Genomic DNA, 18,387 nt, shown 5'->3' on the forward strand with positions numbered 1-18,387 from the left:
CTTGGCCACATGGGGTCAGGGCAGCCAGGCGGCAGCCCGGATACTGACCCCATGGGTTGGCAGACAGCCCCAACTCCGATCCCGGACCCTCTGCGGTGCCAGCCAGGCAGCAGTTCCAGAATCCACCATTCGGCACTGGCAGGGCAGCAGCCCTGGACCCTGCCATGTGGGGCCGGCAGGTGACCCTGACCCCTAGCCCTGCTCATCCGGGCATCCCAGACCCCACGGCACTGGGCAGCAAGGCAGCTGGTAATCTGGCTCCATGCAGCCCTGCAGCCTTTAGCACACAGCTAGGCCGCAGGTGTGTGCTAATTAGGCCGCATGCAGCCTGTGGGCAATGGGTTGAGAACTGCTGATATAGTTTCTTTTATTGTTTTTAACATGTTTTCTCTGTATGCTTTTGCTCTAAGAATAATTGTATTTTGCTTTTTGAAGGCTGGTTGGCAACTGCTATACACCGTTATAGCCTCTGGAGAAATTGTTAACCACTGGTACTGGACACCGGTCAGACCTACTGAAGTGCAGGGAACTGGAAGCTTTAAACCCCCCAGTTTAAAGAAGTGACAGCTTGGAAGCTTAAAACCTTAAGTGGATGCCCTCAAGGAAGGCTGGAGGTGTGGGGGAAGAGGGCCAATGTTGCATTTAACCCTGAAACTGTGACAACAACAACAACAACAATGATATTAATACATAGTGTCCTCTCTATAAAGTCTAATACACAAGGATTTTAAAGCTATACATTACAGAGATTAATAACAACACATTTTACACATAAGGAAACTGAGGCACCGAGAAAGGAAGTGACTTGCAAAATGAGACTGCCAGCAGAGTCAGGACCAGCACCAAAATCTCATAATTGTCAGTCCTCTGTTTTAGCTACAGGGCCATTCTTAATTTACAATCAACTTTCCCAGCATTTCTATCATTTCCAAGGGTTATAGGTAGCTCCAGATTCCTTCATCACAGATTACTCACCAAATCCCCTAAGTGTCAGGGTTTTCAAGGTCATTGCAATGTTTGTGGCTGATTTCAAGAGTGGTTAAAAAAGAAGGATGATCACATAGACATCATGGTGTAGGGTGTATTGGATGGATGGATAGATAGATTAGATAGATAGAAGCTCCTATTCTTATTTGCATAATGTGATCTTGAATTTGCCACCCTTCAAAATAATTGCCCTTAGGAGTTTCTTCATACCCTCTCGAACTTCCTGATTTCTGAGGCTGTATATGATGGGATTAAACATGGGGGTCACTGTGGTGTACAGCAGGGAGAAGACCTTGTTAAGAGCTGGCAAGTCGTTTGCTGAGGGGGCCACGTACATGACAATCAGGGTCCCGTAGAAAGTGATGACCACAATGAGGTGGGAGGAGCAGGTGGAGAAGGCCTTTTGCCTCCCGGTGGTGGAAGGAATTCTCAGGATGGCCCTGAGGATGTGAGTGTAGGACACCAGGATTAAGAGAAAAGGGACCAAGGTTACAACCGAGGACAAGATGCTAACAGTGATTTCGACTGAGTAGGATTCCGTGCAGGAGAGTTTTACGAGAGGTTTGAAATCGCAGAAAAAATGGTTGATTTCATTGGGACCACAGAATGTCAGATGGGACACCACAGATACTGTTATCATGGGTATCAGAAAACCACATGCCCAGGAACCAGCGGCTAACTGGGTGCAGACCCTGCCAGTCATGACAGCTGCATAGAGCAGCGGACAGCATATAGCCAGGTACCGATCATAAGCCATCATACCAAGGAGCAAGCACTCCGTGGTTCCCAATGAAGCAAAGAGGTAGAACTGTATCATGCAGACAGGGAATGATATTATACTCTTCTCCAACAGGAAACCAAGTAGCATCCTGGGGACGATATTTGTGGTGTAGCAGATTTCCAGGAAGGACAAATTGCCGAGGAACCAGTACATGGGGGTATGAAGGCGATGCTGGGACAGAACTGTTATCACAATCAAGACATTTCCCATGATCGTTGCAATGTAAATAATGAGAAAAGACAGAAAGAGCAGCACCTGAGACTCGCAGAGATTGGAGAATCCTAAGAGGATGAATCCGTCGATGGCTGTTTGATTTAGCCTGAGTAGTTTGGCCATGTTTGGTTTAAGAGAGGCGTCCTTGAGCCTTTGAACCTCAGTCCTGGGAGACACTGCAAGACACACTTTTGAGATCACCCTTTCATGATCAAATAATGTTATAATCATAGAATCATAGAACTGGAAGAGACCTTGAGAGGTCATCTAGTCCAGTCCCCTGCACTCATGGCAGGACTAAGTATTATCTAGACCATTCCTGACAGGTGTTTGTCTAACCTGGTCTTAAAAATCCTCAATGATGGAGATTCCAGAACCTCCCTAGGCAATTTATTCCAGTGCTTAGCCTCCCTGACAGTTAGGAAGTTTTTCCTAATGTCCAACCTAAACCTCCCTTGAGCAATTTAAGCCCATTGCTTCTTGTCCTAGAGGTTAAGAAGAACAATTTTCCTCCCTCTCCCTGTAACAACCTTTTATGTATTTGAAAACTGTTAACATGTCCCCTCTCAGTCTTCTCTTCTCCAGAATAAAGAAACCGTGTTTTTTTTTTTCAATCTTCCCTCACAGGTTATGTTTTCTAGACCTTTAATCATTTTTGGTTTTGCCACATCTCACCAGTTAGTAGCACCTCAACTGGCATCCTCATTCTCTCTAATTCAGCATTGTTCTTCTAACTCCCTTATCCCTTTCTCCCTCTTTTGCTTCTTCATTTTCCTCTTCTTCTACTTCCTCCGTATCAGTTTCCAATCTCATGCGGATTAAGATGTTAACTCAAAATTGTTATCTAACACTGCAATAAGATGACCCTAGAGCTAGTCAGAAAAGTCTGACATTGGGATTTTCAATGGAGTCTCAGAGAGTTAGGTGCTCAACTCCCATTGAAATTAAGCAGAATTCCCATTGAATTCCTATGGTCGGATTTTCCAAGCAGCAAGGCAAATTAGGCATCAAACTGCCCTCAAGCTCCTTTGAAAATTCCAGCTTGAATATTTCAAAATTTTGATTAAAATTAGGATAAATCCACTTTTGTTTTTACTTTTATAAAAAAAATCACTACAAAAAATGGAGCAGAGAAGGAAATTTATGTACTTTTTTTGACCAGCTCTCAATTTTTATTTTTATTCTCCGTATGAAATATTGACAACATTTTTGGAGCAATATTAATATTAAAGTCTAAACTTTTCCAGCCACTATTGTTCATTCATATTGAGTGAAGTTTTTGAGGCTACCTGAGTACTTATGTACTGTTGTGGTATCCCTCACCCCTGCATGCACATAACATGTTTAGTCTGAGCAGGGCTGGTGAAAACTTTTACAATAGAATTTTTTTTAAAGGGAAATTGAATTGTCCCATTTCTTTGATTTTCAGCCCAAAATTTCCAGTTTTCAGTTTGGGAATGAAAAGGACAAATTTTCTTCTGAAAATGTTGATGAAATTCCTGCCCCCCAATTTTTTTTGCAGAAAAAATAAGCCATTTTTTGCACAGCTTTAACCAACTTGAATAAGACCCAGATAAAGACCCCTTGGGTTTGACCCTACACATTTTCTTTCTCAGCAAAGAATTCAGTCATATTCACCTTTCATGCTGCTTTAGAACATCTTACACTTTTCTTGGGTATTTGCTGATCACCCCTGGTATCTTCAGTTCCCCTTTTCTTGCTTTTTCTTGTGATGCCTTCAATCTCTTCCCAGGGTCATGTATTATCTGCTTTCCGCCATCGAGAATTTAGACAGATAATATTTTCCCAGGTTTTGTGTCTTTTATATATTCTGATGCATTTTCCTGTACAAGCCTCACATTCTAATTTGCTTCCCCAAGGGCTTCATTAAAATGTTTCTTTTTCTAGCATGTGCCAGTTACCTTTTAATGCTGGTCCCTCTTCAGACAATGGAGGCCAGATACATAGATGGGGTAAATTGGCATACATCCATTTACACCAGCTGGGGATCTGATCCATTGACCCAATGGAGCTATGGCTGATTTACCCTATCTGAAAAAAGATGGGAGTATGTGATGGAGAGCTTAAAGCTCTACTGTCTATTTTGAATGGTAGTTAGATGCCTAGTGGGATTTTCAGAAATATCTAGGCACCTAACTCCCATTGATATCAATGAGTTTTGGGCACATAGATGCTTTTGAAAATCCCACTAGGTTCCAAAATACCTTTCAAAATCTGGCCCCTAATCTGTTTATGTGCTTTTAAGAGTGCATTAGGTACCTGTTTGTATCTTCAGATGCCTAAGTACCTTTGCAAGTCTGGCCCTTAGCTGCTTAAGGATAATTGGAAATGAATGGGACAAAGTGTCTTAAATCTCATAGGCAATTTTGCAAAAATCTGCTCTAAGGGGATTATCTAAGGGTATGTAAGGAACTAGTTGAAGCAATCTCAGAACCGTTAGCAGTTACTGCGTTTTCTGTAGTATTTTCATTAAGCCTCTGTTTGCCTCTGTTTCTCTCATATTTTGTGTTGCTACACATTGGGTGCAGAAGGGTTACGTCTGCACTTGGGGCAACACAGGAAGTATGAGGTTGTCTCGCTTTTTGGAACAGACTGAATGGGTCATTAAAGGGCTGGCCCAGGCTAACCCCTACCCGTGGAAAATCCAAGAAGATCATGAAACCCCCAATAGCCAGAACAATGCTGCCTAGCAACCAACAACCAAGAAGGAGGTTTTCTCCCACTTCTCAATAGGGAAGTGAAGGAGAGGCCCAGCCTGAGAATAGAGAGGTGACAGAAGGGAGAGCAGTTGGCTTTGGGAGTGGGAAAGAGAGAGAGAGAGAGAGAGACAGCAATTGGAATGAGTCCATAGCAGCTTGGCTGGGTGGTGGCACTGGCTAGGCCAGCATGGATTATGTCTTAACCTTTCTTTACCTATGATAACCTATGGACTTTCAGAGTCTGTGTGCCAGGGGACTAATACATGGTTACCTTGTTTTGGAAGGACTGCCTGCTGTCACTGCAAATACTCACTGGGAGCATTGCGCCCTGAAGGGGTACAGTATAAGCCACTGCAGGAGTCTGGCTAGGCTGGATTCACTGAGGGGAGTCATGGACAGAGAAGGGGGTTGTTGGTCTCAAAGGCCCAGCCTGACTTGGGGGACACAGGCCTCTGTGTGGAACCATGGAGCCTGGCGAAGGCTGGGGCATAGACCAGAACCTGTGGATCTGTGACACTAGGGTACTTAAGGAACTAGCTGAAGCAATCATGAAACCATTAGCAATTATCTTCTAGAACTCATGGAGGACAGATGAGATCCAAGAGGACTGGAGACGGGCAAACATGCTACTTATTTCTAAAAAGGGGAAGAGGACCCAGGCAATTATAGACCAATCAGCCTTCGATACCTGGAAAGATACCGGTACAAATGATTAAATGTTCAGTTTGTAAGCACCTCGAGATAACAAGCTTATAAGCAAGAGTTGGAATGGGTTTGTCATTAATAAATCATGCCAAACCGACCTAATTTCCTTCTTTGACAGGCTTACTGCCCTAGGGATGCCGGGGGCGGGGGGGAGGGAATCAGTAGAAATGCTATATCTTGCTCGACCCAGTCCCACATGACATTCTCATAAGCAAACTAGGGAAATGTGGTCTAGATAAAATCACTATAAAGTTGGTGCACAACTGGTTGACTGACTGTACTCATAGAGTAGTTATCAATGGTTCAGTTTCCAAGTGGGAGGGTGTATCTAGTGGGGTCCCACAGGGGTCACTCCTGGGTCTGTTAAATATTTTTGTTAATGACTTGCATAATTGAGTGGAGAGCCAGCTTATAAGATTTTAAATTGAGACCAAGCTGGGAGGGGTTGCAAGCACTTTGGGGAACAGGATTAGAATTCAAAAGAATCTGGCCAAATTAGAGAATTTGTCTGAAACCAACAGGATCACATTCAATAAAGACAAATGCAAAGGCAATAAAATTCAATAAAGAAAAATCCAATCCAAAATTACAAAATAGGGAATAACAGGCTAGGTGGTAGCACTGCTGAAAAGGATCTGGAGGTTATAGTGGATCACAAATTGAATATGAGTCAAGAACGTGATGCAGTTGTGAAAAAAGGCTACTATCATTCTGGGATTTAACAGGAGTGTCATATGTAAGACACAGGAGGTAATTGTCCCTCAGTACTCACCACTGGTCAGGACTCATTTTGTGTATTGTGTCCAGTTCTGAATGCCACACTTTAGCGAAAATGTGGACAAATAGGAGAGAGTCCAGAGGAGAGCAGCAAAAGTGATAAAAGGTAAGTAATGGGCTTAATCTGCAGCAAGTGAGACTTAGGTTAGATATTAGGAAAAACTTTCTAACGATGAGGATAGTTGAGATCTGGAATTGGCTTCCAAGAGAGGGTTGTGGAATCTCTGTCATTGGAGTTTTATAAAAACAGGTTGAACAAACATCTCTCAGGGATGGTCTAGGTCAACTTGTCCCTGCCTCAGCACAAAGAGTTGGACTTGTTTATCTTCTCAAAGTCCCTTCCAGCCTCACGTTACTGTGTTCTGTAACGTGTGAACTACAAAGGACTCACATTGACTCTCAGATCCCCCGTGAACCTGCAAGGGTAGCAGTTTGGGGGTGGGGTGGGGAACTGGAGGTCTAACCCAAAGCTCATTGAAGTCAGTGGAGGACTTTCTATTGACTACATTGAGTTTTGGATAAGGGCCTGCCTTTGTGAACTGAGCCCATTTGATCTAGAATCTGAGCTACACAAAAAGACTGAGCCCCATGGTGCTATTATTCTGAAGTCCTTCTTCGAGTCACTACAGATCTGAGGTATCCTGGCTGGATATATAGTCTAAGGGAATTAGATGATCCCAACTTCTATTTAATTTTGCTGTGAATTAAGTGCCCAACTCACACATACCTTGGCTGCTTTGAAAATCCCAGCCTGTGATCTTTATTTTTCTCTGGGGTTGTGACTCTGCTGAGCAGAGGAAAGATGGTCCAAGTGGCTAGGGTGTTAGGTTAGGACTTGAAAGACCAGGCTTCAGGTTCCCTGTGTGACCTTAGGCAAATCACTTTAGGTGGGATTGAGAGAGGTACTTAGGTGCGTAAATCCCAATTTTCATCTCCACTGTGATTCACAAAACTCCCAATGAGCCCTATAGGCACCGAAACTCACCCAACGCCCAAGTATTCTTAGTAGCAGTTCCCTTAGCACCTAAGTTTCTCACTCTAGTCATGTGCATTTCTGCCCCATCTGCCACATAAGATCCAGAGGGATCCATGAACTGGAGGAAGATAGGCATTTATCTGCCCAACTTGCATACAGGACCCAATCCATCTCAAAGACCACTTACCAGATTGGGTCCCAATCAAAACATGTCTGCTGCTGTTTTCCTAATAGCTTTTCCTCAGTGGTTAGAGCATTCACCGGGAATGTGGGAGGTTCAATTCTCCCTCATCCAAGATGGCTGTATTTTAAAGAAGCCTTTTTGAAGGCACAGGAACAAATCATCCCGATGTGCAGAAAGAATAGCAAATATGGCAGGTGAACAGCTTGGCTTAACAGAGAAGTCTTAGGTGAGCTTAAACACAAAAAGGAAGCTTATAAGAAGTGGAAACTTGGACAGATGACTATGGAGGAGTATAAAAATATTGCTCAAGCATGCAGGGGTGTAATCAGGAAGTCCAAAGCACAATTGGAGTTGCAGCTAGCAAGGGATGTGAAGGGTACAAGAAGGATTTCTACAGGTATGTTAGCAACAAGAAGAAGGTCAGGGAAAGTGTGGGACCCTTACTCAATGGGGGAGGCAACCTAGTGACAGATGATGTGGAAAAAGCTGAAGTATTCAATGCTTTTTTTGCCTTGGTCTGCACAGACAAGGTCAGTTCCCAGACTGTTGCACTGGGCAGCACAGTATGGGGAGGAGGTGAGCAGCCCTCAGTGGTGAAAGAACGGGTTAAGGACTATTTAGAAAAGCTGGACATGCACAAGTCCATGGGGCCAGATTTAATGCATCTGAGGGTGCTGAGGGAGTTGGCTGGTGTGATTGCAGGCCCTGGAGGATTTTCGCCTTCCTCTGCAGCATGGGGCATGGGTCACTTGCTGTAGGATTCTCTGCAGCTTGAGGTCTTCAAACCACAATTTGAGGACTTCAGTAACTCAGACATAGGTTAGGGGTTTATTACAGGAGTGGGTGGGTGAGATTCTGTGGCCTTCATTGTGCAGGAGGTCAGACTAGATGATCATAATGGTCCATTCTGACCTTAAAGTCTATGAGTCATTGGTCGTTATCTTTGAAAACTCATGGCGATCGGGGGAGATCCCAGATGATTGGAAAAAGGCAAATATAGTTCCCATCTTTTAAAAAGGGAAGAAGGAGAATCCGGGCAACTACAGATCGGTCAGCCTCACCTCAGTCCCAGGAAAAATAATGGAGCACATCCTCAAGGAATCAATTTTGAAGCACTTAGAGGAGAGGATAGTGATCAGTCAACATAGATTCCCCAAGGGCAAGTCACGCCTGACCAACATGATTGCCTTCTAAAATGAGATAACTTGCTCTGTGGATATGGGGAAAGCAGTGGATGTGACATATCTTGACTTTAGCAAAGATTTTGATACTGTCTCCAACAGTATGCTTGCCAACAACTTAAATAAAGTATGGATTGGATTAATGGACTATAAGGTAGATAGAAAGCTGGCTAGATCGTAGGGTTCAATGGGTAGTGATCAATGGCTCAATTTCTAGTTGGCAGCCAGTATCAAACAGAGTGCCCCAGGACCAGAGGGTCCTGGGGCCGATTTTGTTCAACATAGAATCATAGACTCATAGATGATTAGGGTTGGAAGAGACCTCAGGAGGTCATCTCGTCCAACCCCTTGCTCAAAGCAGGGCCAACCAGGTCATTCCAGCCAGGGCTTTGTCAAGCCGGGCCTTAAAAACCTCTAAGGATGGAGATTCCACCACCTCCCTAGGGAACCAATTCCAGTGCTTGACCACCCTCCTAGTGAAATAGTGTTTCCTGATATCCAACCTAGACTTCCCTCATTGCAACTTGAGACCATTGCTCCTTGTTCTGTCATCTGCCACCACTAAAAACAGCCAAGCTCCATCCTCTTTGGAACCCCCCCTTCAGGTAATTGAAGGCGGCTATCAAATTCCCCCTCACTCTTCTCTTCTGCAGACTAAACAAGCCCAGTTCCCTCAGCCTCTCCTCATAAGTCATGTGCCCGAGCCTCCTGATCATTTTTGTTGCCCTCCACTGGACTCTCTCCAATTTGTCCACATCCTTTCTGTAGTGGGGGGCCCCAAACTGTACACAATACTCCAGATGTGGCCTCACCAGTGCCAAATTGAGGGGAATAATCTCTTCCCTCAATCTGCTGGCAATGCTCCTACTAATGCAGCCCAATGTGGCATTAGTCTTCTTGGCAACAAGGGCACACTGTTGACTCATATCCAGCTTCTCATCCACTGTAATCCCCAGATCCTTTTCTGCTGAAAACATAGACATCTTCATAAACATAAACATAAACATCTGCAGATCATCATTAATGATCTGGATGATGGGATGGTTTGCACCCTCAGTAAGTTTGTGGATGACACTAAGCTGGGGGAGAGATAGATACGCTGGAGGGCAGGGATAGGATCCAGAGTGACCTAGACAAATTGGAGGATTGGGCTAGAAGAAATCTGATGAGGTTCAAGAAGGACAAGTGCAGAGTCCTGCACTTAGGAAGGAAGAATCCCCATGCACTGCTACAGGCTGGGGACCGACTGGCTAAGCAGCAGTTCTGCAGTGAGGGAGGATTTGATAGCAGCCTTCAACTACCTGAAGGGAGTGTGAAAGTTACTGGTGGCCCCACCTAATAGCTTACAAGCGGCCAGTAGGGGGAAGCAGAAGCCTCACGTACACAGTAACCTGAACTTTTGAACTATCTTTTCTCTTCTGCCTCAAAGCAGAGAAATTTTGCTCCAAACCAGTTTTTACTAACCAGATAACAGAAGCACGGGGTTTGACACCCACCAATGAAGTGTTAACATGGCATGGTCTTTGTCTGAAAGTGTATAAAAAGTTTGTGAAACTTGTGTGCAGCAGAGTTCTTTGTACCTGAGTATAGGCTCTCCTTTTTTCTGCAGAATAAAACAATCTTTCCTTATCCCTGTCAGGCTGTTATTGGCTCTCAGCTAGATGGGCCCGATATTTCGGTAACAGGAGGTTCCAAAGGGGATGGAGCTCGGCTGTTCTCAATAGTGGCAGATGCCAGAACAAGGAACAATGGTCTCAAGTTGCAGTGGAGGAGGTCTAGGCTGGCTGTTAGGAAACACTAGGAGGGTGGTGAAGCACTGGAATGGGTTACCTAGGAAGGTGGTGGAATCTCCATCCTTAGAGGTTTTTAAGACCCAGCTTGACAAAGCCTTGACTGGGATGATTTAGTTGGAGTTGGTCCTGCTTTGAGCAGGGGGTTGGACTAGATGACCTCCTGAGGTCTCTTCCAACTCTAGTCTTCTCTGAGTCTATGATTCTCATGCTGAGGGGGAAAAGGATTTGCATGAATGTTTCCCGTGTTTGAGATGTGTGCTGTAATCACAGGGCTATGGATATTCTAATGTAGATTTTGGGTGTGTGTGAGAGAGAGATGAGAAAGTCTCTTCAGCTTGGTGCAGAGGGTACCCCCTGGGAGAAGGGAGACCCATTTAGTCAGATATCCATGATGGAATAGTTTCAATAGCAGTAGCGTGACCAGAGGTCCCGATTTTATAGGGACAGTCCCAATTTTGGGGGCTTTTTCTTATATAGGCACCTATTACCCCCACCCCCTGTTCCAATTTTTTACACTTGCTATCTGGTCACCCTAAACAGGAGAGAAGAGACCAAGGGTGTCCTCTATCAGGGTACCTCAAAGCTCAGCTATTAGCACACTCTCCTGGAAGCTGGCAGAAACCTCTTCAAATCTTGTCTCATCCTCAGAGAGAGGTGGAAATTGAACGGGGGTCCCTCACATCCCACATCAGTGTTGTAACCACTGGGCTAAAAGTTATAAGGTGAGTGTAGGCTCCATCCTCCTGCTCCAGACATTTTGTGGGTAGTGAGGCAGGCACCTAGCTCAGTGTCACAAGAAACAACTGAGGTGTCCAAGCTGCCTGTTACCAGGAGAGGGGCTTCTGGCTGTGAATCTCAAGCAGAGAGAGGCACCTCCACACAGCCTGACTTAGGCAGCTATCTCCAGGAGACTAAGGGCAGAGCTAAGGAGGCTCCCACCGCTTAGCTTAGGCATCTTCCTGTCTAGTGTACATGCTTTTGTGGATCACACTGTAAGGTGTCTATCTGTCTCCATACATTGTATAGACAGCCCAGGCACCTAGCTTAGACTTTGTAGATCACAGAGTTGTTCCTATGATTTTCTAGGTGCCTGGAAGTTAGGTGTTGTGAGCATCACAATGCCTCTATCCCTTTGTGAAGATTGTGAGCGGCTTAGATACTACCAGGATGGGGACTATCATAAAGAGGCTTCAATAAAGTCAGTTTGCTGTTCTTCTTAGGGTAGTTAATACTCAGTTCATTAGTATTTATACATTATATAATCAGGATCACCAACCCTAACAATTCTAGGATCATGAGACAGGCCCCCCAAATCATGAGATTTTCAAAAATAACGATTTTTAGGTGCGTATTATTTGCCTTCTAGTGTCAGAATCATTAAGAGTTACCTTTTTAAGCTTTTTCTACAACCATGAAGGCTACAAATGTTTTGTTGTTTGTTTTATAGTGAAAGCAGGGAATGATCACCTAATCATGTGCCTCCAGGAGCTGGGGCTTTATGTAAATAGCATGAGATTTATGATAAAATTGCAAGAGTTGGCAACAAGGCCTAACTCTAACACAACAGTCTCCAAGGTGTAGTGGTATCTGCAAGCTACAGCTTCCTGCAGTCCAGAACCTACCTTCCAAAATAGCTAATGAGCTATCTCGTTAACCCACCCATGACTGTAGGAGCTGCTCCACATAACCATGGGGTGAATCAGGAAGAAGGCTGGTGTGGAATTGGTGTGAGGGAGCTCAAATTAGGCCTTGAAGAATTCTTCTTTTCACTATAATGTTGCAGAACTTTTATTTTCAGCCTCTGGGGAATGCATCCCAAGTGCCATGTGAAAAAAAAATACCTGGAGGAATATATAAATCAGATGGCACAGCCAGCTCTGTTTAGACATGGATAATAATGCTCCTTGCAGAATGAATGAAGAAAGCAAATGAAGCAAATTGAGGAGGAGAGCTTATAAAGATCTAGGAAGCCAAACTAAACCAGAATGGCATTGCATAGGGCAAGCTTTCAGAGGGGTTGGGAGGATAAAATCCATGAATAATTGTGAGGTATTTGACTACTCCAATAATGGGGGCCACATAGGATAGTGAGATACACTGATGTAGCCAACAATCAGCTTACAGGAACATGTACACACATTAAGAAGTGAAATGTCTTCTCCAACCATCTGAGATGGAAGATCTGAATGCACAGAGATTCCCGATCAGCCAGTTATAAAGGTACTTTATCTATCTATCTATCTATCTATCTATCTATCTATCTATCTGTTACATCTAGAAACAAAAACAACGAGGAGTCCAGTGGCACCTTAAAGATTAACAGATTTATTTGGGCATAAGCTTTCAGGGGTAAAAAGCTCACTTCTTCAGATGCAAAGTTTTTTACCCATGAAAGCTTAGGCCCAAATAAATCTGTTAGTCTTTAAAGTGCCGCCGGACTCCTTGTTGTTTTTGTGGATACAGACTAACACAGCTACCCCCTGATACTGTAGTATTGGAGGGAGACAAGGCGAGTGAGGTAATATCTTTTATTGCACCAAGTTCTGTTGGTGAGAGAGAGAAGCTTTCAGCTTACACAGAACTACCATACGTATCTATCAGTCAAGCTCTCTCTCTCTCTCTCCAACTCTCCTTCCCGTTTGCTGTCAGAGATATCTACCACACTGTATAAAGCATCCCCTGTATAATTTGTATATTATTTAATTATAACTTGTAAACGAAAGGAGGGCACACACAGATGTTGTACGATTGCACTTTTATTATTTACAAATGCAAATAAAGGGCAATAAATAAAAAGCTTTAGTTGGGTTATGTTTATAACTTCCATCATTACTATTATTTCTTTATTTGCATCTAGATATAAATAATGGAGGACCCTGGAATTGAAAATGAAACCATTGTGGGCACATTGATACTCCTGGGCTTCGACGATCTCCATGATCTGCAGATTTTCCTCTTTCCCCTCTTCTTCATGGTGTATCTAGCGACCACAGCGGGGAATATCCTCATTATAATCACAGTATCAGCTGATCGCAGTCTTCACACTCCTATGTACTTCTTCCTGGGTAACCTCTCCTTCCTGGAGATCCTGTACACCTCTAACATTGCCCCCAGGATGCTTGTGGACTTACTGAGACAGGACAAATGTATTTCCTTTACCGGCTGTATCACACAGTTATACGTCTTCTGTGCATTAGGGACTGTTGAGTGTTTTCTCCTGATGCTCATGTCTTATGATCGGTACCTGGCCATTTGTCAGCCTCTACACTATGCCGACTCAATGAACTGGCATCTTTGCATTAAGCTGGCTGCTGGGACGTGGGTTTGGGGATTTCTCTTGGCTGCTGTGTTGCAATTGCTTCTGGCAAAATCTTTAACTCTTTGTGGACGTAATGAAATCGACCATTTCTTTTGTGACTTGACTCCATTGCTGAAATTGTCCTGCTCTGACACGTACATGGTGGAGGTAGCGATTTTTGTCTCATGTTGCATTGTATCACTGATCCCCTTCCTTCTGACCATCTCATCCTACATTCATATCCTCCTGGCTGTCCTCAAAATCCCATCAAAGAGTGGGAAGCAGAGAACGTTCTCCACCTGTAGCTCTCACCTCATAGTAGTCACCACTTTCTATGGGGCGCTGACTGTTACATACATTGTGTCCACGGGGTCTCAGTCCATTCATCTCAACAAAATCCTTTCCCTGCTCTACGTCGTTGTGACTCCACTGTTCAATCCCATTGTGTATAGTCTGAGGAACAAGGAGGTTAAAGAAGCATTGAGGAAACTCATAAGCAAGGTCATCCCTTTCCCTGACTGGTCAAATATTCCTCACCAATTCTTCTTTACAAGAAAAGCCTGAATTTTTTTTTCAATGAAAATGGATAGTTTTTAGGAACACGTCCATTTTGACAAATATATAATTTTCACTCAGGAAAGCCTTTCAACTGAACATTTTCAGCTAGTTCAATTCACTAAGACTCACATCCACCAAAGGACTAATATATATATATATATATATATATATATATTAAACCCCATTTCTTTGGAGACTGTATTAAATTAAGTTTATGGATACTCGAAGATTGAAGCTAGTTCCAGGGGAAAGGTTGCCACAGCTTTTCCAAGAACCAAAAACAGAGAGTGAGAGAGAGATTAAGGTGTCATCTCAGGTTGTAAACAACCCCAGACAGACGCTTGCATATACTGGTTCAGACTGTGTTTTCTAGAGACCAACACACAAAGAAAGGCCGTTTAGTATAAAAAGGCTGAGTTTAAACTCACTCAGCGTAGTCTTTTGATTCAGAAATCAGACAGGACCCTCTTTCAAAGAGGCCCCCAAACCTTTCAGAAGGGTTGGATGAACTTTGGCCTACTAGGAATCTGTAAGTTTGATGGGTCATCTCTGGTAAGCTTTGAGCATATGTAACTCACACACCACTTGGGTGTGTTGCTCTGTCCCATGTAGTGGCACTGAGACCACTTAGAGAGAGATTAATGAGTCTCCTACAGCCTTAGCTAAGGGCCATGTGGCTTTTAGCTCATGTAGTAGAGGCTCATGCATTCAGCTCCAGAGGCCCCAGGTTCAATCCTGCCTGCTGAACATATAACATATGAACTTTTATTGTTTTTTTTTAATGTTGTCTCTGTAATGCTTTTACCCCAAGAATAAATGTACTTTGCTTCATGAAGGCTGACTGGTGCCTGGGATACACTATTGTAGTCTCTGGGGAAAGGCTGATCACAGGAGCTTGACCCTGATCAGTCCTGCTGGGGAAAGCCCAGTGAGGTGTATAGGGACTGCAAGCCTAAACCCTGGGTCTGGAGGAGACAAACATGAGACTCCACTGCAGAGAGGGCAACTGGGAGCATGAAACTTTAAGGAGGTGCCTGTGAAGAAGACCAGGTGTGAGGTGGAGTCAAAGGTGCAGTTAACTCTGAAAGTGACACCTAGCTTCCCACCTTAGGTACCTAAGTCTAACATTTAGGTGCCACTGAGGTCCTCCAAAACCCTGCTAAGATGCTGCCTAACCCTGCAGGCCCAAAATACCCCTTGTCACCTACATTTGGCCGTTAAAGTCCATGAGGGAGCTTAAATTTGTGTCATTGGGCATGCACCCTGCTGCCTCTCTCACACCTAAGCCCCAGTGGGCTCCTCAAACCAGGTAAAACTAGATGTTGCACTGCCCATCTCACCTGATCTGGTAGGTGTTCTCCACCTCACCCCTAACTCCACATAACATGTCTGTAGGGGAGGAGAAGAGGCTTAGGCAATTTCCCTTAGGGAACTCACGTGGGATATGGGCAACCCCCAGTTCAATCCCTTTCTCTGTTTGATGAAGAGTGGGGATTTGAACAGGCAACCCACCTCAAAGGAGAGTGCTTAACCTCTGGATGGACACAGAGCCATTCTCATTCTCCCTTTGGCCCAAAGCATATTTATTTATGCATAGTGAAACCATTTCAACAGGAAGGACCCACTTCATGCTATCTCATAGTCCAGTGGTTACAGCACTCACCTAAGAGGTGGAAGTACTCTAATTTTAAATTCCTTCTCCACATCAGGCAAGGAAGGGAACTGAACTGGTGTCTCTCACATCCCTATGTTTGTTCCTTAACCACTAGATTAGGGGCTATAAAGGGGGCACGAATCCTCATTTGTATCTATCCCCCATCCCCAGTCACTTTGCTTGGGGTTAAATATGGGCTGAAGCCTTTCTCATAAGAAACAGCTTTGTCACCTGACTCCAGGACATGGTTCCCAGCTGGGGATCCCAAGCAGAAATAGATGCCTCCCTCTAACTTGGACTTAGGTGCCTAACTCCCCAAAGGGGTGCAGTTTATGACATATCAGCATCTGCTATTGGCTAGTTTAGGAAGCGTGCTGCTCAGTGTGCTGATTTTTGTGGATAGCGTTGCTAGGTGTCTCTCTTTCCTCATGCATTGCATAGGTAGCCCAGGCACCTTAGCCACAGTTTGTGAATTCACCGGGTAGCTAGGTGCCTAAAAGTTAGGCATTGCAACAGTCAATGGTGCAACACCAAAGTGCCTTTGAGGATCCAGGCCTAACCCTTCTTCCTCCTCTTGCTTTGCATTGGGTACATGAAATCCTTGTCAGGGATCTACATAATGTACTTTAATAACCTCTAGAAATGATAGAAGAGAGTCTTTCGACAGTGTTCCTAAACCATCCTGCAGAATCCAGTAAAATTCTATCCCCACTAAAGGATTCTCTTCTGTTCTGTTTGGGTTCTTATAATCATGCTGTAATGGGTGTGGGAGTGCTGGGTAACCACCATTGCTCTGGACCCCCAAATACTGTTTGTGGACAGGATTCCTGAGAAGGGGATCTGGAATGTCAGGAGAAGACAGTTTCTGCACACTCTTCCACAGTCACAGGATGTGTGCCTGAAAGCCATTTAGGCTGAATGGGCCTAGCCACCAAACAACGGAGCAAGGGGCATTCTCCTATAGGGCCTGGTAGGCCATGTGGGAGGAACCCTTCTCAGTCAAAAGGAAGACTTCACACCTAGGCCCTCTATCATAAGCTATTGAGATATGTGGTAGTTGTGCTCAGGTTCACACAGGCAGGGTGGGTCTTTGTGAAAAGGGAGTTTTCTGAGAGGAGGTAACAGTCTGGAGGACATACTGTCTGGGAGAAAAGCAGAGACCAGGCTTGCTAAAGAATGTAAGCTGGGACTGTTCTGTTCCTGTGATACAAAGCAAGCTCATGTAACTGTGGGCAAGTCTAAACTACAAAATTAAGTCAACTTAAGTTACATCAATGTACAGCCACCACAGTAATTAAATCACTTTTGCATGTCCACATTACACGCCTTGTATCAATGGTGCACGTCCTCACCAGGAGCAGTTGTACCAATTTATCTGTCAGTGTGAGGCATTATGGGATGGCTTCTGAAAGGCAGCAACACTAGATGTAAGCAAAACAGTGTCTACACTGACACTGCATTGATCTAATTACATCGACCTAAACTCTATGCCTTTCATGAAGGTGGAGTTTTTAAGTCCGTGTAGTGCTCAAGTTACATCGGTGGGGGCTACATTTGAGTGTAGATGCTTACAGAGTTAGGTCAATGTAAGCTGCCTTATGTTGACCTAACTCTGTAGTGTAGACCAGGCCTGAGATTGTAGTGAAGCATAGGATTAGATGAGTCAAAATGTGCATGTCAGCTGTTTGTTGTTTTGAAATTATTTTCTCCAATGCTTTGTTCTATCTGCTAAATAAACCTGCTTCTTTTAAAAAGGCTTTTGGTCACTATATATCACCAGACACGGCTCCTGAAGTGCAGGGTCACAGGTATTCAGTCAGATCTGCACAGTAATAAGTAGTTGGCGTAGACCAGATCCTATACCCAGATCCGCTAGTCTAAAAGTGGGAGTCTTAGACTCCAGCCCAAGACAGAGGAGGATCCAACACCCAACACCTGAGGAGGTGCACATGGAGAGACCAGAAAGAGGATAGAGGTGCAAGCAACCTCGTAACTCTGACTCCAAACTGAACTGTTTTTCCAACAAAAAATTAGGTTTGGGACTAAATGAAAATGTTGTGCAAACTGTGCTTTCATCAAAAACATTTAAATTTTGGTTGGAAAATAGAATGCAAGAAAGCTTTTATGGAAGCTTTTGAACAACACTATTTTTCTTTTTCTACAATTTTTTTTGTATATTAAGTTTTCTGCCAAAAAATTGTGTTTATGACTGAGAAAAATAGGCCGACGTTCAGTTTTTTGGCTTTTTGATGCAAAGTTAAAATTTTCTGCAGAACAAAGTCAGCATTTTCAGATCAGCATTAATTTCAAATCAATATTTTTTAACATTTTTGTTTCAGAATCAAATTGAGATTAATTATATAATATTTTAATGTACCCAAAATATGTAAGAGTAATGATGATTATCTTAGGATGGGGGGAAAAAGGAAATTTGGAAGATGCATTGAATTTTTCTGCTAAAAGGGAAGTTTCAGAATAAAATGGGATTTTTTGTTATAAAAACATTGTGTGAAAAAAATCATCCATTCCATTCTGTTCTACTCTGTTCTACTGGTTCATT

The 18,387-nt window shown here is 43.8% G+C and overlaps 2 protein-coding genes across 2 annotated transcripts; one reads left to right on the forward strand and one right to left on the reverse strand.

The window, feature by feature from the left end:
• Window positions 1–1,129: 1,129 nt before the first annotated feature.
• LOC120379957 (olfactory receptor 11A1-like) lies at window positions 1,130–3,312 on the reverse strand. The gene is made up of 2 exons (XM_039497469.1): window positions 3,305–3,312; window positions 1,130–2,087 (listed from the first exon to the last, which is right to left on the reverse strand). The coding sequence occupies exons 1-2, from the start codon at window positions 3,310–3,312 to the stop codon at window positions 1,130–1,132; spliced, it is 966 nt and encodes a 321-aa protein (XP_039353403.1).
• Window positions 3,313–13,183: 9,871 nt separating this feature from the next.
• LOC120379958 (olfactory receptor 10A2-like) lies at window positions 13,184–14,179 on the forward strand. Its single transcript, XM_039497470.1, has one exon. It carries the CDS (start codon window positions 13,184–13,186, stop codon window positions 14,177–14,179), a length of 996 nt encoding a protein of 331 aa, XP_039353404.1.
• The last annotated feature ends 4,208 nt before the right edge of the window (window positions 14,180–18,387 follow it).

Source organism: Mauremys reevesii, linkage group 13, assembly GCF_016161935.1.
Source record: "Mauremys reevesii isolate NIE-2019 linkage group 13, ASM1616193v1, whole genome shotgun sequence".
In the NCBI taxonomy this organism is placed as follows: Eukaryota; Metazoa; Chordata; order Testudines; family Geoemydidae; genus Mauremys; species Mauremys reevesii.

What these genes read in the sequence shown, in the direction of transcription:
- LOC120379958 (XM_039497470.1), top strand. Translation starts at nt 13,184, where the DNA reads ATGGAGGACCCTGGAATTGAAAATGAAACCATTGTGGGCACATTGATA.